General features: G+C 39.1%; 1 protein-coding gene across 1 annotated transcript in view; it reads left to right on the forward strand.

Annotated features, from left to right (window-relative positions):
- Positions 1–4,482: 4,482 nt before the first annotated feature.
- The window catches only part of LOC118802050 (NACHT, LRR and PYD domains-containing protein 12-like), a 30,002-nt gene continuing 9,619 nt past the window's right edge, over positions 4,483–24,865 (forward strand). The window contains exons 1-5 of the mRNA XM_036562502.1: positions 4,483–4,580; positions 9,607–10,164; positions 12,898–14,850; positions 18,452–18,625; positions 22,574–22,747. Of these exons, the coding sequence (XP_036418395.1) occupies positions 9,683–10,164; positions 12,898–14,850; positions 18,452–18,625; positions 22,574–22,747 (2,783 nt within the window). The 5' untranslated portion in view covers positions 4,483–4,580; positions 9,607–9,682. The remainder of the gene's footprint in view (positions 4,581–9,606; positions 10,165–12,897; positions 14,851–18,451; positions 18,626–22,573; positions 22,748–24,865) is intronic.

Consider the following 24,865-nt stretch of genomic DNA (forward strand, 5'->3'; position numbering starts at 1 on the left):
CTGTGATTTGTTAATTCACTTGAATCTGTATTAACTGACTTTTGCTGCCAGACATCTTACCGTGTAGCTGCTACACATTTTGTGAAAGTAGCTACAAAGTAACTAACTACTAATTTTTCAGTAGCTGTCCCAACCCTGCTTGCTTGTACAGCAGCTTTTTTTCGTTTCACTTGTGAGATGATTTGTTATTTGGATGGCCCACTGTAGACGATTTTTAGATACTCATTTTTAACGAACTTTAAATTAATTCTATTTTTAACTAACATTCAACTAAATATCTATTAAATGCAACTGAACTTGAAGTTGTGTGTGAAAGATTCTATTAAACCATCCCTAACCATAGACCTAACCCTAACCCCAAGCAAAAACCTACTCCTAAACCTGACCTTAACCGTAATATTGTTGATAATCACCTGAGTATCTCCATAAAGTCTGGTAATAATATAAGTATCTGTAGATCACCTACAGGGACTGTCCAAATAAAGTGTGACTTTTTTATTGATTCTGTAGAAATTCTGCTATTTTTGCCCGTTGCTTGTCTTGATGACTTAATGTGGGCTAAACTGTTCCGATAAGAAGCTGAAGATAAGATTACTAAATTTAGATCAGATTTACTTCTGTAATACAAATTTGTGAAAAAAAATTATCTTAACCTGTCAGATCTTCAGTTAAGACAAAAAGATAAGAATTTTCTGTAACATGGCTGAATCCTCACATCTGATGGTGGTTCCACATAAGAAGTTAAGTTCTTTGAGTTCTTTTAGTCTGTTAGGTCTGCGATTGTGGAATGAGCTTCATCACAGAGATTCTGAATCTTTACATTTTTTTTGGAAAAGACTCATCGAGATTAATGTGTTATTTAAGTACTTGGTTTTTGCTCTTGTGGTATTTCACTTATTATTATTATTATTATTATTATTATTATTAATCATAATAATAATTATTATATAATATATATTTATTGTTCATTTATCCATGTTTTCTTATTTTATATAGGTAATTTATCTTCTGAAAAGCACCTTGTAATGAGTGTTATGATAGTGTGCTATATAAAAAAATATTTTGAATACAATTATTATTGTATTCTGTGTTGAATCCTATGGTAGGATTTTGCCAAATGTTTGAGTGTTTTCATGATGTCAGTTTCAGTTTTTGATTTTACATATTTTCACTGGACTTTTTGAAATGACAATATTAATAAAGCTTTACAGCTCTGCTAATGAACGGTAGGTGGGATATTGAGATGTTACGCTATTCTGGTTGTTCTATTTCTGACCAACCAGGAGTTTTTCTGTTGTCTGTATCACATCTAGCTTGGAACACTAAACTTGAATGTTCGGTGTATCATCATTTTCTAGTAGAATTACTGATTGTAGAGTGAATTTAGCCACTAATTCTACTACAGAACCATGTATGCTCAGACTTCTCAGGTCTTTTCAGTTTTGAAAATAGATGTTTTCACAGTGCGCTTAGATTAATCTAATACAATTCAAAATCATATTATTATTATTATTGTTGTTGTTGTTGTTGTTGTTGTTGTTAAAATGTGTGTTTTGAGTTTGAAATCACAAAGTCGGTCATCCCTGGATATGTAGCTTTTAAACAAAGTGTTTAACAGTTAATAATATTACACAGATCTGTAATATAAGAGGAATCAGATGTAAATATATATGAACTGTGTCATCTTGTACACATAGACCTACTTCTGCTGTGGAACAGAGAGAAAGCTGGTGTGTTGTCCAGATAGAGACGCTGTGTGGTTTAAATGTTATTATATCTGTATGAGTCAGACACACCATTCATTTTTTTTACATTTAATTTTAAAGTTCATTCCTAATTGTTGAATTTATATATATATATATATATATATATATATATATATATATATATATATATATATATAGCCAAAAGTATTTACTGACCCATCCAAATCATTGAATTCAGGTGTTCCAATCACTTCCATAGCCACAGGCGTATAAAAAAAGCACCTAGGCCTGCAGACTGCTTCTACAAACATTAGTGAAAGAATGTGTCGCTCTCAGGAGCTCAGTGAACTCCAGCGTGGTACCGTGATCGGATGCCACCTGTGCAACAAGTCCAGTCGTGAAATTTTCTCACTACTAAATATTCCACAGTCAACTGTCAGTGGTATTATAACAAAGTGGAAGCGATTGGGAACGACAGCAACTCAGCCATGAAGTGGTCGGCCACGTAAAATGACAGGGCGGGGTCAGCGGATGCTGAGGCGCATAGTGCGCAGAGGTCGCCAACTTCCTGCAGAGTTAATTGCTACAGACCTCCAAACTTCATGTGGCCTTCAGATTAGCACAAGAACAGCGTAGAGAGCTTCATGGAATGGGTTTCCATGGCCGAATGGGTTTCCATATTTTTCAGGAGTTGGGCTCGGCCCCTTAGTTCCAGTGAAAGGAACTCTTGATGCTTCAGCAGACCAAGAGATTTTGGACAATTTTATGCTCCCAACTTTGTTCCAACATGACTGCATACCAGTGCACAAAGCAAGGTCCATAAAGACATGGATGAGTGAGTTTGGCATATTAAACCCTATGGATTAAGAATGGGATCTCACTCAAGTTCATATGCGTGTGAAGGCAGACGAGCGAATACTTTTGGAAATGGAAATAGAAATAGAAATAGAAATACATACATACATATACATATATAGGGCGGCATGGTGGCACAGTGGGTAGCGCTGTCGCCTCACAGCAAGAATGGCCTAGGTTCGATTCCCAGCCGGGTGACCAGGGTCATTTCTGTGTGGAGTTTGCCTGTTCCCCCTGTGTCTGCGTGGGTTTACTCCCACAGTCCAAAAACATGCAGTCAGGCCAATTGGATGTGCTAAATTGCCCCTAGGTGTGTGTATGTCTGTCTGCCCTGTGATGGACTGGTGACCTGTCCAGGGTGTATCCTGCCTTCCGCCCAATGACAGCTGGGATAGGCTCCAGCACCCCACCATGACCCAGAAGGATAAGTGGTTTAGATGATATATATAAAACATATGTTTGGTGACAATTCCTTTTTCATTCAGTGTGGGTGTTTATGCCTGTGTTGTGTTTTGTGAATTGTCTGCTTTGTTAAATTATCTGTATCATTCATTTTATACTGTATCAGTTGTAAATCTGTCTTTTTAATCATAGAAACTGTAGTAACACAAATTTCAGTCCACAACTCTTTATTCTAAGATATTTTCCCCCATTTTGTGATTCATAGTGATTCTGTTCTGTCGTCCAGACTGATTAATTTATATAATTAAAAAAGTACATTTTTGTGGATATTAAGCTTTCAGTCTTTTCAGCTAATGGGGAAAGTTATAGATTATGTTTTGTGTTTATGTTTGGAAAATATGACAAATTTTAACAGCACTGTGTCTTATCAATGCAACACTTTTATATCAGTCTTTGAAAAGTCATAAATTTGATTATATACTGCAGTGAAATCTCTTAACCTACTGGGACCCACATCAGATCCCAGAGATAAGACCAGTGTTGTGAAAAAATGGCACCTGAAATATTTTGAGAGTGACTGGAGCAGCCAGTTATGACAGAAAGATACGATGGTCTTACTGGGTGATGACTGTACTAAGAGCTTTGGGCATCTGGGCTCATAGTCCTAGCAGATAAAACCAGAAAATAGTTATGATCTTTTTAAACAGACTTTCCAACCAGTAAAGCGTCAATGGTGCCTGACTAAACTACAAGTATTCCAGTGCGCCTGGAAGGAGAGCCTTATACACTAGAGAAGGGCACTCACTGCAGCACGCTCGGTTTATCTCTCCTCTCTGGCTGAAAACAATAAGATTGATTCTACATTACTGTTTAACACAGTTTCTAAATTAACTAAGAACCAATCAGCTACTGACCCCCAGCCACCATCAGCCGAAAGAAATAATGATTTTTTGGATATCTTCAATGATAAAATTGAAACGATCAGGCAAAAAATTCAAAATGCAGTTATACTCTACAAACCTGCAGCCTTACAAAGCCAATCCAGATTTTGAGTACATTATAACTATAGCAGAGAGGCTGGAATTCTTTACCTCACTATATCAAATAGACCTGATTAAAATGATTTCCTCCTTTTTGCATACTAGATCTAATTCCTACAAATGTACTCAAAGAACAATGTACTCAGAAATGCAAAGTGATTTATACAGTAAAATGAGCAAAATATTGGAAAGATTATGGTTTCATCAAAATTAACTAAACTTTTAGATTTTCTTCATGCAGCCTCTTGTGTAGAACAGTATAAATAACAGAAATAATGAATGAATGAATTAATAAATACATAAATAAAAAACCTTAAGTGAATAAAAATAATTATTTTGTTAAAAACCACATTCTTTCCAAAAAAAAAAAAGCTGAAAGGTGATTCATTATCGGTTTGTCCACAAGCTTTAGGAAACATCTATGAGGGAAAGTTGAGTGGACCTAAGTGATCACTGCACCACTTCCTCAAAGGACTAAACCGAAAGCAGCTCCGGTAAACAGGTAAGGAAAACTGTGACATGTCGCCCTCATAGTCCGAGAGAAGACCCCCCAGATCAGCGCTCTGGACTCAACACGGTGAGATTATCAATAACAGAAATGAGGAATATTGACTGAGATTAAAGCAGGACCGGGTGTTGGTGTTTCCTCCCGGTTTAAACCCGTTTTAATCCGAACTCAGAGATGGATTAAAGTTATGCACTCAGGTTACAAGATGTCTGAGGGTCAAAGACGTCGACACAAACATCAGAGAGATTAAAGGACTAAAAGGTTTTAGTATAAACAGGTTTGACTGTAGAGAAACACTACAGAACTATACAGTGGGAACAGCGAGCAGTGCTGGTTATATTCAGCTCTACTCCTGTTTTAGTCCGATAGTTGGACCAGTTTGATTTAATATATTTTACATTTTTATGTTACTGAACTCGCAGATTGTCTGAATGTAAAGCGTGTTGTTAATGTGCAGTAGCGCTGTTTCACCAGAAGAGGGAGCATAAAGACTGCAGAGCAACATGCTGTCTCTACAGGAAGGTCGATCTCCAGGACCAGGGTTAACACTGCTTTTGAAGAAAATAGTTGGTCATGATTTGAACATTATGGAACTGGAGAACCTAATATTGAAATTCTTTCCCAATGTAATAAAATGTAACAAAATTAATTTAGTCAAAGATGTAACAATAATAACTGGCCCATCAATGTAATACAGTAACACTGTATAATAACTTTGACATCATTAACTTATAATTCAACAAATAATCTGTACATCAAACTTTGAACATCTACAAATGTTTATATGTCCATGTAAATGTTTATGTCCATTCATATTTGCAAGTGACATGCAGTGGTATTCAAAAGTTTTGACACCCTGATCAAATTAGACAGTTTATTGATATTCTAAGTGGAAAATATAGAGAACACACTCTGGGACATTTTAATACACACTCACTGTTTATTTGCAAATCATTTTTTAGTCCAACGAATGTGGAACTTTCTTAGAGATAAATAAGCTTAATTCTTTATCAAGTGTGACTTGAGTTTATATAACTTAACGGTTTAGTTAAAAATCCTGTTAACAGTTGTGTGTAAATCATGTGTTCTTCAGTTATAGATTTGTAGTGGTTAATGAAAAAAAAACTGATCATAGTTTATGTTTCCAGTAAATGTGCTTCTCAGTTTCCTATGCATGTTAACACTTTCAACTGCATCAACAGGGTTACATTTATTTTTGACTTCATGTTTGCTTTACTTACAGTCACTTATGACCAGACATTCACTGTATCTGGTAAATATTACATTCAGTCATTATATACAAGTATTTCACAGTAAAACTAAAGTAGGCCAAAAATGAAATGAATCAATGACCTTTAATTATGAATTTTAACACAGTGAAAACTTATTTTCCAAATACATTTAAATAGTAATGCTCTAAAGAAGGAGTCTGGACAAAGTCAGTAAGTCAGATGAAAGAAACATGTTATAAAAAAACACCACAGTAAAGTGAGGGGGAGCACTTACACCAGTGTAAGGTTGAGCATAAACCACACCTTTAAATGCATTTGAATTTATTAAACCATCTCAGTCCTAAGTCAAAATGCCAGTGCTTCAGTTTAGTTGCCTTCATGAAAGCAAAAGACTAAAAGCAACATCAGGTGATTTCAAAAGGCCTGAATATACTGTGGTGTTTTTTGAGTTGTTTTTTTTTCAGTTGAGGCCACTGAGTTTGAAGAAATCGAGTGGCACATTAACAATCTTGAAGGTGGATGGTGAAGAAGACATGGCCTGAAGGAATGGATAAATAAGTGCAACGATTGCCCCCTCCTGGTTGTTTCCAGCCAGCCGAGAGCTAGATGGCTCACTGAGGAAGACGATGAAGGAAACGGTGTGGCAAGGCTCGGCAGCAGAGTCCAGCTGGAGCCTTGTGAGAGAGAGAGAGACAGCGCATCACTCACTGTGCTACAACAGTGAGGGCCCCTGGAAGCCATACTCTGTACAGCTGCAAGTGGTTGCATTACAGCTATGTCTGGTGCTGGAGGGGAAAGCACTACAGGTGCTTGTGGATCTGCTGCCAGAACAAAATGATGATGCTGACCACGGCCCTCCAGCGATGCTTTGGGCAGGCGCCAGTGGCACTGGTGGTCAAGTGGCTACTCGTGGAGACTAAATGGAGAGCACATATGCATGCTGTTGATGGAGCTGAGCTCACTGGTTCGAAAGGCATACCTGGCATTCGAGAAGGCTGTGTGGGAGAGGTTGGCACTAGGGCACTCCCTGAGTTTGCCACAGCAGGAGGAGCTGAGACGGCATGTACAGGTCACTGCACCAGCCAGCCTTTTAGTAGCTGAGAGAGCAGAACTCAGCCTTGGCGTGAAAATGCCAGGGCAAGCAACACTGTGCGACGCGGCAAAGGAGCTTGAGGAAGAGACGACCTGCCAAGCAGCCCCTGATGAAAAAAAGCAGCGCCAAAGTGTCTGGTGTGCTGGCGCTGCAGGAAGAGAGGGCACCATGCTAGTCAATCCCATGAACCTTTGTTAGTGGGGAGACGTAACCTAGCCATAAAGATCCGCTGCCACCACGGACTTAGGGTTTAGTGCTGTATATCAGGAGACAGCATAGTGCCCTCAATCCAGGCGTCCACCCTTGCAACACTTGCCACCTGGGAGGTGAATACCATCTGACTCAAGTCAGTCACCATCAGCTGAGTTGATGTGAGAAGGGATAAAGGACAGGCTGGGACTCCCCGCACTCCAGAGACTTTATTTGGGCTGTGTGGGTCGCCCAGGATGGCCAGCCCTTGGGGGTACTATATGGCATCCACCATGTGCCATGTTGCTGTGAGGAGCTTATGGGGTGTGGCCATGCAAAATGGCTTTTGGGGGGCATTTGCCCATATGCACAATGTTTTCTGCATCGTCTTTTAGGCTGACACTACTTCTGAAGATAGAGGGATAAAATGTAAAAATAGAAAGGGAAGAGCTGGTGTCTTCAGTAAGCTGGTCACTTAAGTTAAAAAATGTTCAATAGATACATGCAAAAATGTGTATTAAGACTTGCTGAGTGGGTGCTTAATTGGTGGACTGATAAAGCAGATTATGCTGGCAATTATAACTTGATTTGGCATCGAGAAAGAGGCATGGAATGAAATCTAACTGCAGCTTAATGTAATATCTGTTTTATTCCAATGTACACTATATGGACAAAATTATGGGAACACACTTCTTAATCATTGCATTCAGGAGTTTCGCTCAGTCTCATTGCCACAGGTGTGTAAAATCAAGCACCTAGCCCTACAGTCTGCCTTTACAAATAAATGTGAAAAGAATGGATTGTTCTAAAGAGCTCACTGAATTTGAGTGTGGTACTTTAATAGGATGCCGCTGTTGCAACAGGTCAGTTTGTGAAATTTCATCCCTTCTAGAGCCACTGCAACTCAGTCACAGAATGTCAGACCAAGTAAAGTTACAGCGCAGGGTCACCAAGTGCTGAGGCACATAGTGCATAAAAGTGGCCAAGCTCTGCTGACTCAATAATTGCAGAGCTACAAACCTCCTCTGGCATCAACATCAGCACAAAAACTGTGTACCAGGAGCTTTATGGCATGAGTTTCCATGCATGCAATCCTTACATTATCAAGCACAATGCCAAGCATTGGATGGAGTTTTGTAAAGCACCGCCACTGGACTCTGGAGCAGTGGAAATATATTATGTGGAGTGACAAATCACGCTTTTCTATTTGGCAGTCTAAAGGACGGGTGTGGGTTTGGCGAATGCCAGGAGAACATTACCAGGCAGGTAACTGACTGTACTGTGCCAAGTGTAAAGTTTGGTGGAGGAGGGATGATGATATGGGGTTGTTTTTCAGGGGTTGGCCTAGAACCCTTAGTTCCAGTGAAGGGAAAACTTAATGCTTCAGTAGACCAGGACTTTGAGGACAACTGAATGCTTTCAACTTTGTGGGAATAGTTTGTGGAAGGATGTTTTCTGTTCTGCATGACAGTTTTTGCATGCCCCAGTGTACAAAGCAAGGTCCACAAAGGCATGGTTGGGTGGGTTTGGTGTGGAAAAACTTGACTGGCCTGCACAGAGCCCTCATCCTCAACCCCTAGAATGTAGCTTTTGAATGAGGCCATCTCATCAAACATCAGTGTCTGATCTCACAAATGCTCTTCTGGATGAATGAGCAAAAATTACCTTAGACACACTCCAAAATCTTGTAGAAGGCCTTCCCAGAAAAGTGGAAACTGTTATACTTGCAAAGAGCAGACCAACTCCATAATAATGCCTGTGGTTTTAGAATGGGATGTAATAAAAGCTCCTGTAGGTAATGAGTAGCTGTACCAGTACCTTTGTCCATATAATGTATAATGCCATGTATATGTGTGTGTGGGTACGTATATAAAATGTGTATATATTGTTACGACCCGCTCTAGGGTCAGGCCATAACAAAGAATAGGAGTGGGCTCTCTCCCCAGACCAGCTGCCAGACCAGACACCGGACACCATTTATACCAGAAAATGACAGGTTTATTTTCTTCAAAAACTCAATAAAGTTCAGGTGATGGCTTCAGGGACGAGCAGTTGCCAAAATAATAAACAAAACAACTAATGATTTCAAACTTAACTGACCTGAAAACAAAAGAAACATATAGGCTACCCTAACTCCCTACCTTAAACAGGAGAAAAGGTAATCAAAACAACATGGCACCCATCCCCTACTTTCCCCAAGCTCTCAAAGTTCAATCAAACAGTCACATTTTTAACAATAGCAGCAAAGCAAAGCAGACAGAAGTAAAGAGTGCAGGCTGGTATGGACAGGTGTTCTTCCAGGTCGTATCAAAGGGGAAAGAGCCCTGAATGTCTCCCAAGATGGTGGCTCAGTGACCTCTTATACTGCCAGGCGCCCCCGAGTGGTCAATCATGCACCTGCACACAACAATGGAAAAACACACAAAATGGCCACAAACAGACACAGAGAAGGGCAGTTATGACTGGGGGTTGTTACAATATATACCACTTCTTTGAAATTGAAACTAACACAAGTACACAACTAACAAGCATCATACAAAAGCATGAATTAACAAGGTAAAAACATCTATTTTGATTTCAGGCTGACTTCAACATCCTGCTTACAAGATCCAGAACTCTCCGCATTGAGCAATAAAAGAGAAACCAGCAGTGCGTCTATGAAGAGTGACCGCTCCATGGGGGACCCTCCTGTATTCAGCAGTGGAGGAGGAGAACCCAGCTCTGTGTCTATTAGGAGTGACTGGTCCATGGGGAACCCTCCTGTATTCAGCAGAGCAGGAGGAGAACCCAGCTGTCTGTCTGTGAAGAGTGATTGGTCCATGGGGAACCCTCCTGTATTCAGCAGTGCAGAAGGAGAACCCAGCTGTGTGTCTGTGAAGAGTGACTGGTCCATGGGAAACCCTCCTGTATTCAGCAGTGCAGGAGGAGAACGCAGCTGTGTGTCTATGAAGAGTGACCGGTCCATGGGGAACCCTCCTGTATTCAGCAGTGGAGGAGGAGAACCCAGCTGTGTGTCTGTGAAGAGTGACTGGTCCATGGGGAACTCTCCTGTATTCAGCAGTGGAGGAGGAGAACCCAACTATGTGTCCAAGAAACAGCCTCCTGGTTTCAGCAGTGAACCTTTGTCCTCTGACCCAGAGTAAGTTACTACCTTTCAGTGTTACACTGATGAGTAATAAAGTGATAATTTAAAAACTTTGAGAGATAGAGCACAGCATGCTTCCAGCTACTAACTAATATAAAGCTGTCAATCACATCAATAGAGTAAAAGATGAGTTCCTAATTCATGATAAATGATGATAAAAAAAGTTGACAAAATCAAACTCAAGAATTAAGTCTTAAATGATCATTGTTTTGTTTTATAAATGGTGGACATCAACTCAAGTAGTCAGGGGCTTCATCAGAATCTTTCCCCAAAATCTTCAAGATTTAGGGCATTTTCACATTAGAGCTTTTTTTCCGGACCCAGGTCTGCTTGCTCTGTGAGATTGATACATTTGGTCAAGTGTGAAAGCTGTTTTCGCAGCCAGGAGTGGTCTAGAGAACCAATGATCCTCCTGAAATCAGGGGTCTGGGGTTTCACTTCCGGCCAACTGTGGTGCGGTCTGCTTTACATATGGAAGCTATTCGTTCCTGGCGCCGCATGGGGGGTTGCACAATTGGTTCATTTTGTAACATGGTTTTACTTATCTTTTCAAGTTTCGTGGTGCCTCAACCCCTGCACACTAACCCAGCTCATGTGTGTGTAATGAAAGTTGTGAACTAACTCTTTTACATCCCTCTCCTAAATAATGTAAAAACTGTGCCAAAAGTCACTGTCACTGCAGATTTGGATGAGGCTAAAATCATTAAGAAACTTCAGTAGCCTAATAAATACTTTACCCCCCGACACCATGTAAAACTGGAAAACATGTAAAATATGTAAACCTTCCTAAACTGAACTCAGTCAGATAATTAATTTTGTTGGCTAAAGAAATATGTGTATGCTAAAATTGCCCCAAGGGGTGAGTGTGTGTGTGGGTGTGTATGTCTGTCTGTCTGCCTTGCGATGGACTGGTGACCTGTCCAGGGAGTTTCTTTCTTTCTGCCCAGTGCGTGTGTGTGTGTGTGTGAGTTTGTGTTTACCGGGCCTATCTCACATCAGCAAGAGTAGTTAGCCTGCTTAGCAAAAAAATGCTGCATCTGAGCTGGCTGATCTATCTCTGCCTTCTCAGTCACATCCTTATCAATGCCCAGATCAGATATAGTCAGTGGTTTTAATGGGTTTTATTTATTAAAACTAGGGCTGAGCGATAAACAAATAACAATTATAGTGATATAACTTTCCTTGGTAGAAATATAGAAATTATTTGATAAATGTTCAAAATAATATACTCTTCTCACGTTTCTGCATTCTACCGACAGCCCTGGTGGCATTTTCCATTGCAAGAAAAGTCACATATAGTCGAAAGTAAGTTTAAATGAAAGTAAACTAAAGATGTATGTGTGTGTATGTTTAGATGTGTGTGTGTGTGTGTGTGTGTGTGTGTGTGGCATTGCAGAGTGGGAGAACGCTAGCTTCCCAGGCTAGCTGTTTTTAGCAGCTGGCTAACGTGAAGCAGCACTCTGTCACTCACACAGCATGGCTGAATTGATGTTATTGTAGTGAACTACAGTGATGAAAGAAGACAAAAAGACAGATCTTGGTGGCATTAACTGCAGGGTGATGCACCCGACAAACAATATCCTAATTTTAGGTGGGAGAGAATCACAATGCAGTGAATGCCACCAATGTCCATCTTTCACACAGCGACTGTCAGATATATTACAGTACTTCTAGTCATGTTTACGCTTTGTACTAAGCTAACTTTGTTGATTTTAGCACCTGTAACCAGATAACCTAGCATTTGTCACCACAGCTGTGCTGTGCATGTAAGAGTGCTGCATTGGCCGGCTGGTAAAAACAGGTAATGTGGGAAACTTTCTCCCACTATCCCAGGACAAAGTTGCAAAATGTTCCTCTTTTTTGGCAAATGTTTGTCATGTTCTGACCATAAAGAATAGTTAAAAAACACAATTTACTGTTTGGTTTCTTCAGCTTTCACTCAGAAGCAAAAATAAGCCTTTATATTTGAAACAAATTGTAATTTGACATTCATCTTGGTAAAAATTTTTATCTTGATAACATTTTTGGACACATTGCCCATCCTTAATTAAACCTTTTCTGAATGTTTGATATAACACTCGGTCATACACACTATATTAAATGCAGTGTGTTCTCTAGGACTTATCTTGTGTATTTATATTTGCTTGGAAAATCTGCATCTGAATACAGAATATGATGTGATATTTTGGCGAGTAAATAATCCAGGCTACCCAAAATTAACTGAATGCATTCATGCTCAATTGACCTTCAGCATTTTGGAAACACTGGGATAGGTTCATACAACTCTGTAACCATGGTACGCTAAGTCAAATTCATATATTTACCATGATAGTGATCAGCCTTTTTTAATCTAAACTGATTTTTTAATCTGATTGGCTGAGCCACTTTCAGAGATAAAATACTAGATATTGAATTCTAAAACCCTTATCAAGTAAGTCACCTTCCACTTCTTCTATTCTGACAACTGCAATTTGCAACAAATAATCTGAACAGAGTGATAATCCCACCAGCATGATATTCTGAAAGAAAAGGGCAATAGCGCCTTGCTGATACCAAACATGCTGGTAATGTTCATTCATGAAAGAGAAAATGTGTTATTGTGATGTTTTTTTGCCCTTAATGTACACCACTATATTATGTATATGGAAAAAAACATATGTGAAAAGTGGTTTCATCAATTCTTATTCCTAGTGAACATGTTTGTGTTACTGTGCTTGATCCCATCAGGCAGAACTCCACAGAAACAGCACTACAGATAAACACTCTGGTTGAAGAAACTGAAAACCTGCATCTGGATTCTTATCATGTAGTAAATGATGTGCTGAACAGAGTCTTAGAGGCACACAAAACCAGCATGAAGAACAAGTATGAGAGCTTATTTGAGGGAATCAAAACTGAAGAGAATAAAACCCTCCTGAACAGGATTTACACACAGCTGTACATCATAGAGGGGGAGAGTGAAGGAGTGAATGAAGAACATGAGGTTCTACAGATGGACAAAACATCCAGGAAACACTTACAAGACATTCCAATCAACTGCTTAGATATCTTTGAAGAAGAAACAGAAAAGCAGAATATTAGAGCTGTGAGAGCTAAACGTATCAGGCAAAATGGAAGAAAAGAGGATGAAGAACCAAAACAGCAAAAGATCAAAACTGTTCTGACTAAAGGAATCGCTGGCATTGGAAAAACTGTCTCAGTGCAGAAGTTCGTTCTGGACTGGGCTGAAGGAAAAGCCAATCAGGATGTAGATTTCATGATTGTGCTTCCGTTCCGGGAGCTGAATCTGATTAAAGATGATCAATACAGTCTTCATGGACTTCTGTGTGGTTTCCATCCTGAGCTCAAAGATCTGAACCCAGAGATTTATGATCAGATCAAAGCTGTGTTTATATTTGATGGTCTGGATGAAAGCAGAATTCCACTGAACTTTGAACAGTGTGAGAAAGTATCTGACATCACCATGACATCATCAGTGGGTGTGTTGATGACAAACCTCATCAAAGGAGAGCTGCTTCCCTCTGCTCTGATCTGGATCACCTCCCGACCAGCAGCAGCCAATCAGATCCCTCCTAAATACATCAACCGTGTGACAGAGATTCAGGGATTCAGTGACCCACAGAAGGAGGAGTACTTCAGGAAGAGGATCAGTGATGAAGACCAAGCCCAGAGAATCATCTCCCACATTAAGACAGTGAGGAGCCTCCACATCATGTGCCACATTCCAGTCTTCTGCTGGATCTCAGCCACTGTTCTTCAGAGAATCATGAAACAGCCTCATACAGAAATCCCTAAAACTCTGACTGAAATGTACTCACACTTCCTGATCACTCAGACAAACATGAAGAATGAGAAGTATGAGGAGAAAGAGAAGAGAGACCAAAAGAAACTTCTGGAGTCCAACAGAATCATGATTCTGAAATTGGCTGAACTGGCTTTCAAACAGCTGATGAAGGGCAATGTGATGTTCCATGAAGAGGACCTGAGAGAGTGCGGCATTGAGGTGACTGAAGCCTCAGTGCATTCTGGGATTTTCACTGAGATCTTTAGGGAGGAATGTGTGCTTTTCCAGAAGAAGGTCTACAGCTTTGTTCATCTGAGCTTTCAGGAGTTCCTGGCTGCTGTCTTTGTATTTCACTGCTGCGAGAGCAAAATCATGGAGCCACTGCAGTGTTTTAAACCAAGGTACAGAGGGCGGTCTGAGAATTTTTCATTGGATGAGCTGCTGGAAGGATCACTGCATAAAGCCTTAGAGAGTCAGAATGGACACCTGGACCTTTTCCTCCGTTTCCTGCTGGGAATTTCGCTGGAGTCCAATCAGAGACTCCTACAGGGTCTACTGATACACACACAGAGACAACCAGAGACAATTAAAGAGTACATCAAGGAAGTAATAAAAAAAAATACAGATGAACAAGATCACATCTCAACTGAGAGATCCATTAATCTGTTCTTCTGTCTGTCTGAAATGAATGACCAGACTCTCTTCAGAGAAATTGAGGAGTATCTAAAATCAGAGAAACACTCAGAAGATCTTTCTCCTCCACAGTGTTCAGCACTAGCCTATATGATCCTGAACACTGAAGAGGTGATGGATGAGTTGTACCTTAGAAAATACACAACATCAGAGGAGGGTTATAGGAGACTGATCCCAGCTGTGACTCTCTGCAGAAAAGCTCTGTAAGTCTATTATCTTCAGACTAATATAACTGTTAATATTTAAATATTGATGATTTAATATGACAACAAATCTGGTAAAGGGTTAAAATATATATTTTTAGTTATATAGTGTTTAGATTTTGGAGTCTTTCAGCAGTACATTCCTTTTCCACTTTACCATAAACCCTCCTTTGCAGCTTAACCTTGTTGGAGTCACTTGCAGACTGTAGCCCAGGGGTGCACAACTCTCAGTCCTGGAGGGTCAGTGTCCTGCAGAGTTTAGTGATTTACCTGTTCAAACACACCTGATTCAACTTCTGTTTTAAATGTCGGGTTTATTAGGGATGTTTGAGTACCCTCTCAGACTCTTAACTGTTTATTAACAGGTAATGTGGTATTTGTTAAAAAAAATACAAGCTTTTTTAACATTTATGAGAAATATTTTTCATAAAATCAACAAATGATCTTGGTTTCACTTTGATGATGGTCAAAGTGAAACCTATGTTCCAGCATGAGTGGAGACATGTGCATTGAGTGCAGAAAAAAGTTTCTAACTGACAGCAATGCTTAGCCAAGCAGATTGTAAAGTAAACATATTTTGTTCTGAACACCTGAGATTATAGAGCTATCAGATGTTGCAGATTACTTAAAGACAATAGGGTTCTTGCAGTATTTTTCATTGCTGACTAGTTAGCTGCAGGCATCAATCTTAATCCTCAACACTCTTTGTTTGTTCTGCCACTCCCTCTTTGGTGGATGTGCTAGAGAGACCAAAAGACTGAAAGATGGTAAATGATCATAACAATATTAATGTACAAAAAATAGTTTTCGCATTACTTTAGAATGTATATGCATCTCAATAAACAAAACAGAAAAACCAAATGCTAAAGGCTAGGCTTGTGTAGTTTTAAACCCAGTGTGGGAAATTGAAGAATAAATAGCTCTGTTAGCTTAGTACTCACATAACCCTGCAAATAACATTAATATACGATCAGAAATCAACACCATTGTAGTTGAGGATAAACAATGTCTACTTCAGATATATGAGAGCATATTAAATAGCAATAATTATAATTTAACCTATTTTACTCCTTTACCAAATACACTTGTTCATCTCATATCTAAGAAAGGGAGGAGGCTTACCCATGGTCAGAGATCATTCAGCCAGACAGATCACTCCATACTGTTTACAAATAGCTAGCTTATTTATTAATTGGGATAAATGAACAAGATACATGGAGCAAGGAATCATCAGTCTTATCAACAGATTGGCATTTATGGATCTAATACAGGAGATGAATCACAGATTACACAAGTTATTTAGAGACAAATCTTATTGAGGTCTCTGGTAAAAATGTAACGTAAATTTGCTGACATTAAAATACTCTCGCCTCAGAGGAAGGCTAGCAGAGGCAGCCTGGGAATCAGACCTGAGCATATGAGCAAGTTTCAGGCCTTACTGTGCCTGTGGGGAATAGGTTTGCGTTGTTCTAATTATGCAGGTTGTGGGTTTGGTTGCTTGGGCTCAGCAGGCAGCTTCTTATTGAGCTTATACAAGCACAGATCAGGGCAAACTCGGTATGGAACTTTTCACCATGGCAAGACACGTTTCCTTGGCTGGTGACAGCAGAATGGCTGGCTGGTTCAGAAGGGATGCCAGTTTCACTCACTCCACACCACTCGGCTACTCCAAGGCTCTGGTTTCATACAATAGTGACAAAGTACTAGTCAGTTTTCTAACTAGGCAACATAATTCAAGGCTCTATAAGACTAACATTCCGATATTTCTAAAATTATGATTAAATACAGAAAGGATATCATATGGACCATGTATATAACATATTTAAAAATCATAACACTTGAAGAACAAAAAGAAGAAGGTAGACATCCCTTAATAAAGGCTGTATGGAATGGCTAGACATTGTTACCGTCTGACAATGTCTTTGGGTGGTTAGAAACATAAGACAAACTAACAAGGCAGCAGAGTGATAAAACCATATCACAGTCTCTAATGATAAGGAAGAGTTAAGATGTGGTATACAAGGCTTCCTTAGTGTTGGAAAATGGAAAAGGCTCAGTGAAAAGAATATTAGATAGATAAGGCAGAGAGAGAAGGTCTGGGAAAACACACAGCTGTGTCCTTTGAGAGTCATAAAGGTTATTTAGTGTCTTCTGTCAAGAGAGAAGTAGAGTAAACCCCCTTTTCTAACCCTAACCATTTTATAAAAAAAAAGTCCATTACCTCTGGAGGCTGGAGCTTTTATCACCCATGTTGAACTTTGGATACCAAACCTGGGGTTTACTTTATGGAAAACCTGCTGGAGCAACTGCACAGGTTTCTACATTAGCCTTCTGGGGTCTGAGGGCATTTTCATAATCTTTGCATATATTCTTAAACTTGCATATGACCTTTTACCCATGTTATACATCAAAATGTTCAGAACCATCTAACTCTCTCTATAGTGAGGCACTTTTTATGTAGATCACTGCATAAAGAGATAATTCAACTATAAAGATAAAGAAAGAGTCTGATCACTGCATAAATTGTTTTGGTGCTTTAAATGGGTTTACCAAAGCCTTTGGTCCACAACAGTAGTGGAATGTATGTATAAAATAGTAAATAAATGTTCTCCTTTCATTACCTTCCAAAACTGCTGCAGCAACATCAGCGGCTGCAACCTTTTTACACACCAATTCACACAAAAACATAAAATGAAAGTTTTCCAACATGATAGGTAGGTTCTTAGTGATTTCCTGAGTGTCCATAGACAGACACATGAATCCACCAATTACAGATGAGACACAGACGACAGGCACACAAATCACCAGTGAGACACAGTAAGAGGCAGATAGCATGTGTCTCAACTTGTCTTCATTGGCTCATAATACTGGATGTGAGTCACGTACAATCTCTCAATAAGACAGAACTGAAAGGGCAGACTCGACAGATTCAAGAACATTTTGAACAATGTTTCTGCACTGTATTTTCAAAAAGATATTAATAGATACCCCAAGAAGCATCTCATTTGATACAAGGCGCATTTGTCAACCCCATTATTATATAATGATATGCACTTCTGGTACATATTCACAATTACGTGATCTAAAAAAATGTCAAGGATAAAGAAATTATGTGTTTATTCTGTACTTTATTTTATTCGGTTACAGTTCAGGTACTAGTATATTTGATGCTTTTTGTTAGAGTAGCTTTCAGATTTTGGTAAAGGTTGCATTGCTTAATGGCAGGGTTTCAACCCTTTTTTAGAACACTTTTTAAAAATGTAATGTCAACCATGATAAATGTTTAGTAAATACAATATAATTGTAATGATTGCACATAGGGTAAATTGGATTGTGTAGGGAGGAGGGACGTAGTGCTTGTGCAGTGTGGCTAAGAAGCACAGATATTATAAAGTGGCATAATTGTCAAACCGGCAGGAACCAGCAAACTAAGCAGACATTGCCACATACATGTTTGCCACTAAATCAATGGCATTTTCCTTATGCTTTTATTTAAGAAAGTATTATTTTAACACAAAACTCGTAAAGCTAATAAAGAAGAATTTACTTAAGTGTGGCATTCCTTGTTTTAATAATACTATATTGTGTTGTTCTTTTGCAGACTTGCTGGTTGTAATCTCAACACGGATTCCTTAGAAACTATCTGTTCTGCTCTACAATCAGCAAACTGCCCCCTCAAAGATCTGAACCTCAGTAGCAATGACCTGCAGGATTCAGGAGTGGAGCTGCTCTCTGCTGGACTGAAGAGTTCACACTGCAAACTAGAGAAACTCAGGTGAACTTTCTGTCAATTTATTCTTATTGTACTTGTACAACCACCAATAGAGTAATGGTAATACTACTTAAAAAATGGTAAAGAACATAAAGACGGTTTACTTTTAAACATGCAGTGTACAGTATGACAATATTTTAGATTGTGATAACAAGTTAGGTATTTACCATGATGCCATTTTTTCAGATTTGCACATTTCTAGCTTTGCTACAAGGTATTCTTTATATATTTCAGTATTAATATATGATAATCTACAGAAATGCATTAAAAGGTCAATAACATGAACCTTACTGGTTACTCCTTAGTTATCCTTACTTATTTAAGTGGACTGTTGTTATAATGTGATAGAGTTAGTACTCACCAATATGGAGAACTAGACTAACATGATAATTTTTTTCTATTTGTTTATTTATCAAGTTACTTGTTTATTTCAGTGTTCTTTTTTACTCTAATCATGCTAGAAATATATAAAATTGCCTTAAAGGACATGTACTGTTCTCTAAACCTGATTTACATTTCACTATAAGAGCTGTTGGATGGCACAGTGGCACAGAGGGGTAGCATTGTTGCCTTACAGCAGGAAGGGCTTGGGTATGATTCCCAGCCAGGCGACCAGCCTCCTTCCTATGTGGAGTTTGCATGTTCTCCGTGTCTCTGCGTGGGTTTCCTCTGGGTACTCCGGTTTTCTCCCACAGTCCAAAGATATGCAGTCAGGCGAATGGGATATGCTAAATTGCGTGTGTAAATGTATATATCTGTCTCTCTGCCCTGTGATGGACCTTTCTGGTGTATCCTGCACCTGGAAGGATAAGCAGCTTAGAAAATTTGTGTGTGGGTATCAGAGCTATTGTAATTCCACTCCCTTCACAGTCTAATCTAGTTTAAATATATATACAGAAGGTTTCATTGATAAGATGTAACATATAAAATAAAGAATGCGTTACAATAATGTCTGCTTGAAACTGTCTGTGTGTAGGCTAGAGCTGTATGCTATTAATCCAGTGTGGAAAAATGAGAAATGTAAAGTATCATTAAAACGGTGCTAACAAAATATAGCAAATACCCAAGAGGCTATCAGAAATTAGAATTATTGTAGCAGGACGTTAAGAAATGATCCTTTTTAAGTAACAGTTTCCCCAATAAGCACAGTTCTATATTACATATATCTGGTGCATGTTCATGATTACAACATTAAAAAAATTAAATAACTTTATTATATGTTGGAGCACCTTCATAGCTTTCAGCTGCCAAGCACTATGAGTTTCAACTCCAGACATATCTGCACATGGATGTATATATTAATATTTATAGAGACAAAGAAAATCACAAGTGTCATAGACAGTTTTACGTGTTTAATTTTTAATTATTATTTCATTGTACAAACTTTGTTTATATACAGTTATATACAGTTTTAAGGTGTTACGAGAGCAAGTAGGCAAAAATTTCAAACCAAGAGGTGCAAAAGTGGAGACAATGAAAAGCTACAATGCTGCTTGAATACACAAATTGGACTGATTTTAAAGTGTTGACATACTGCCTCTATGAACACACAGAGACCATGGCATCATACATCAACTACATCATAGAGGAAATACAGCAATGATACAGTGTACATAGATATAATAGTATGCATATCTGTATATCTACATATACCAATAGTCATTAAATTGACTATAAGACATAAGTACAAATTATTACGTCTCCCATTAATTTCCAATCAGTAACAATCTATAATATTAAAAAAACATCATATTACAATAGAATACATTCTGATGTAGATACATATAACTGAGCATATATGTAGTAAACTATGTAAGTGCAAACTCCACTTCAAAGTTTTTCTTAATGTGACATTGCAGAGGTTTTCTGTTCGCGTTTCTTATTAATCTAACATTAACCAGCTGATGAATAGATGTATGTAGCGTTATTTATTCAACAGAAAAAGGGAAAGAAAAAAAAAACAAAAAAAACCTCACATGGCGTCCGCCATTTTAACCACACAGTACACAGTACATCCACTGAAAATAAGCACATTAACTAACGTTTCAAACATGGCTATGGGAGTACTCACCTGTGTATAAATCATTTAGAGCAAAGCAGAAAGATATATTGGTGTCAATAGCTTCTCAGAAAATGCCTAGCAAAAGAAACAATATGAACATTAGGCACAAAGGCAAGGAAGCAAAACGCCCATCAGTTACCACTGGGGGGAGCTAAAACACCAAGCTTATTAACCATTTTATCGCTCTGCTCAAAAAACATTTTAATGCTCAAAAACATTACTTGCACCTCTGTAGTTCATGTCGCTATATTCATAGTGGTAAAATACACAAATATACTTACAAAAACTCTATCTTAAAACACTAGAATGAGTTATTTGGACAGAGTACTTCACAAACACAATTCAGGTTCAGGTCAGGTTCACTGCAGGCTGAGAAAAAAAATTCAACACGACAAAGGGAAAAAAACTATGGGTGCTGAGAAAGGACAAAATACATACGTATTCTCATAAGCCATGAAGAACAGTTACAAACTTGAAAGGTAGAACTTGAGGAAAGAATTTCAAGTGAACCTAATAACAAAAAATTTATATATATATGTATGTATAAATATATATGTATATATGTATATTCTGTTGGCAGACATATATATATATATATATATATATATATATATATATATATATATATATATATATATATAATATGAAATAATTAAGGTAAATTATTTGGTCGTCTGGGATTCTCTGCTCTCCCAACTGCTACAGCGAGCCTATCTGGACTAAGCGGTTAACAATGATGATGATGATGATGATGATGATGTTACACCTGCTACACTGTCACCCCTTCTTTTCAATCTCTACTTCAATTACTGTGTACTACCTGTCAACAACCTGAAGTTGGTGAATGGCACCACTATGGTTGACCTTACACCAATGGTGATAAGTCTGCCAACAGAATAGAAATTGAGCATCATATTCAGGCACCTGAAATTGGAGGGGAACACAGTCTGCATGAATAGACAGTACAGCAGAGAATGTTCTTCCTGAGGCAGTTGAAGATCCAGTAATCCAGTTCTACACAGTGATCACTGAGTGTAAACCATCTGGTTTGTTTTTTCCACTTCTGAAGAATAAGCCAAACTCCAGCTCATAATCATGACAGTGGAGAGAATCATTGGATGTAGTTTGCCAACTGTTTATGACATCTACAACAGCACAGTGATGAAGCACACTGGCAAGATTACAGCTGACCTCTGTCATCCTGTACCTCACCTCTTCCAGCTACTTCTCTCTGGTAGAAGATTAAGGGCCATATACAGTTTTGAGATTCAGGGCCATATACAGCTAGTCATGCTGAAAGCTTTTTCCCCCAGAGCTGTGGTGGTCAATAACTGTAGTGGACACTTTGCACTTTAAACTTAACCTGAACCTAACAATCCTCCCTGCCTGTATTACAGTAACTCATCTGTACCATAACGTTTATTTGTACAACTTTACAAAAGTAAATTCTTTACAGATATCCATATTAGTCTGTACTACACTGTATATAATAGTTATTATACTATACAGGAGAGATCTGTGAATAAATATTCACAGATCCCTCCTGTTGGACTCCTTTCACATTGTGCCTTTTGTATTTTCTCTCTCATTCCTTATTTTACTTATTTTATTTTATTGTCTTTGTACCTTAGTTAAATGTCTTATTTTCTTTGGAATATTTGTTAATAGTCTGTGTACTTCTCTGATCCTGTTTACTTTTTTACTTGCCATACATATTCCTTGTATGTAGAACATACTTGGCAAAACAAAGTGATTCTAGAAGTAAAAAACAAGATGCAAATTAATCAGATTAATAGATTGATCAGACCAATAAAGGGGGACTTTTAATTCTTAGACATTTGAATTCACACCCCTGTTTTAATTATACTGTCTTTATTATTCCTCTGCAGACTGGCTTCCTGTAATCTTAATAGCAAAGCTTGTGACATTCTCAGTTCTATTCTGCAATCAGCAAACGTCTCTTTGACAGAGCTGGACCTCAGTAACAATGACCTCCAGGATTCAGGAGTGGAGCTGCTCTCAGCAGGACTGAAGATTTCACCCTGTACACTGGAAATACTCAGGTAATTAATCACATTTGTCTAAATTGACCCTAGGTCTTGGTATGTGGAATGTAACCTCACTCGGGGGGAAGGGATCGGAGCTTGTGCAGGAGGATAAGAGGTACCAACTAGATATAGATGGGCTCACTTCCACCCACAGTGTTGGCTCTGGTACCAAACTCCTTGATAGGGGTTGGTCCCTCCCCTACTCAGGAGTTGCACAGGGTGATAGGTGCTGGGCAGGTGTGGGGATACTCACAAGTCCCCGGCTGGCTGCCATGCAGTTGGAGTTTGTCCCGGTGGGTGAGAGGGTCACCTCAAGGCAAATTAAAATTGCAGAGAGGAAAACTCTGACTGTTGTGTGTGCTTATGCACCGAACAAAAGGCATTCAGCCTTCTTGGAGCAAGTGGGCGGAGTTCTGGAAAGGGCCCTGCCTACAGACTCCATAGTCTTGCTGGGAGACTTCAGTGCCCATGTTGGTGATGACTGGGAGACCTGGAGAGGTGTGATTGGGAAGAATGGCCTCAAATGGTGAACGGTTATTGGACTTCTGTGCTAGGAATAGATTGTCCATAACAAACACCAAGTTCAAACACAAGGATGTTCATAAGTGTCCATGGTACCAGTGCTCCTTGGGTCAAAGGTCAATGATCAACTTTGTTGTCATTTCGTCTGACTTGGTATCTTCTGGACACTTAGGGGGAAGAGAGCTGCTGAGCTGTCAACCGATCACCATCTGGTGAGTTGGATCAGATGGCAGGGTAGACTGATGGTCAGACCCGGTAGGCCCAAGGGAATAGTGAGCATGTGCTGGGAATGACTGTCAGAGGCCCCTGTTCAGAATGATTTTAACTTCCTTTTCCAGGAGAGCTTTTCTCATATTTCGCAGCAGGTAGGGGACATGGAGTCTGAATGGACCCTGTTCAACACCTCCATTGTGGAAGCTGCCAGACATAGCTGTGGCCAAAAGCTTGTTGGTTTCTGTCAGGCTGGTAACCCAAGAACACCCTGGTGGTGAGGGAGGCCGTCAAACTGAAGAAAGAGGCCTTTAGGGACTGGATCACACTGCTCAGCCTCCCTGGGAAAGTTTATGCCAAGGTGCTGGAAAAAAGACTCTGACCAATAGTTGAACCTCGGGCTGAGGAGGAACAATGCGAATTCCATCCTGGCCATGTAAAAATGGACCAGCTTTTCACACTCTCACAGATTGTTGAGGGGGCATGGGAATTTGCGAATCCAGTCTACATGTGTTTTGTGGACTTGTAGAAGGCTTACAACGTGTTCCCTGAGATATCTTGTGGGAGGTCTTCTGGGAGTATGGAGTGCTAGGGGCTACTACTCTGGGCCATGTTCGTATACTTATACTTAAGTCAGACTCTTTCAGTGTTAGTTTGCCACTTTGTTGTTGCTTTTTGCTGTTTGTTGATTTATCCATCCTTTGAGCACTGTCCATTGTAGTTTGTTGAATTAGTTATATTGCCACATCAGTGGAGTATATGTTGAAATTGCATTTGATGAAAAATGGTGTAAATGATGCTTTAGACTTATAGCAGTAGCTGGCAATAGCTTCCAGAGATCCATCAATGGAATTTGTCAACTTGCCACTTGGAACTTGCTAATATTTATTTGAGCAAGAGGGATACAGTCACAGAGCAGCTGGGCTTTAGTCTATATGGTTGGTTCAAAAGGTCAAAATAGGCAAATGTGTTGATCGCATTACATTTTTAGCATTAATAATTTATAATTGTGCTTTCACAAACACACGCACACACACACACACACACACACATACTAATGCTATTCTTACTGGGAAGTTATCTTTCCAGGTTTCCTCTCGCTCAACATCAACCATTTCTTCTACTCAATTCCTTTCAAATATTATAGGATGGAAAGCAAATCTGAAAGAGATTTGATGAAGAGTTGTGGGAACATTAAAATTTAATCTTTGTAAGTCTGGCTTGATCCTCTTTAATACTCAGTCCTTGATGATCACACCTGCAATACTAGGCCATCTGGAAAATGTGTGCATGCATAGAGACTACTGGCCACCTCAAAAGGAAAAATTGGTGAGTCAAGGAAACTGCAAATGAATGAATGCAAATTCATTACTCACCCAAATGAATGTTTGATTAGGAGAT

Source organism: Colossoma macropomum, unplaced genomic scaffold, assembly GCF_904425465.1.
Source record: "Colossoma macropomum unplaced genomic scaffold, Colossoma_macropomum, whole genome shotgun sequence".
Classification (NCBI taxonomy): Eukaryota; Metazoa; Chordata; class Actinopteri; order Characiformes; family Serrasalmidae; genus Colossoma; species Colossoma macropomum.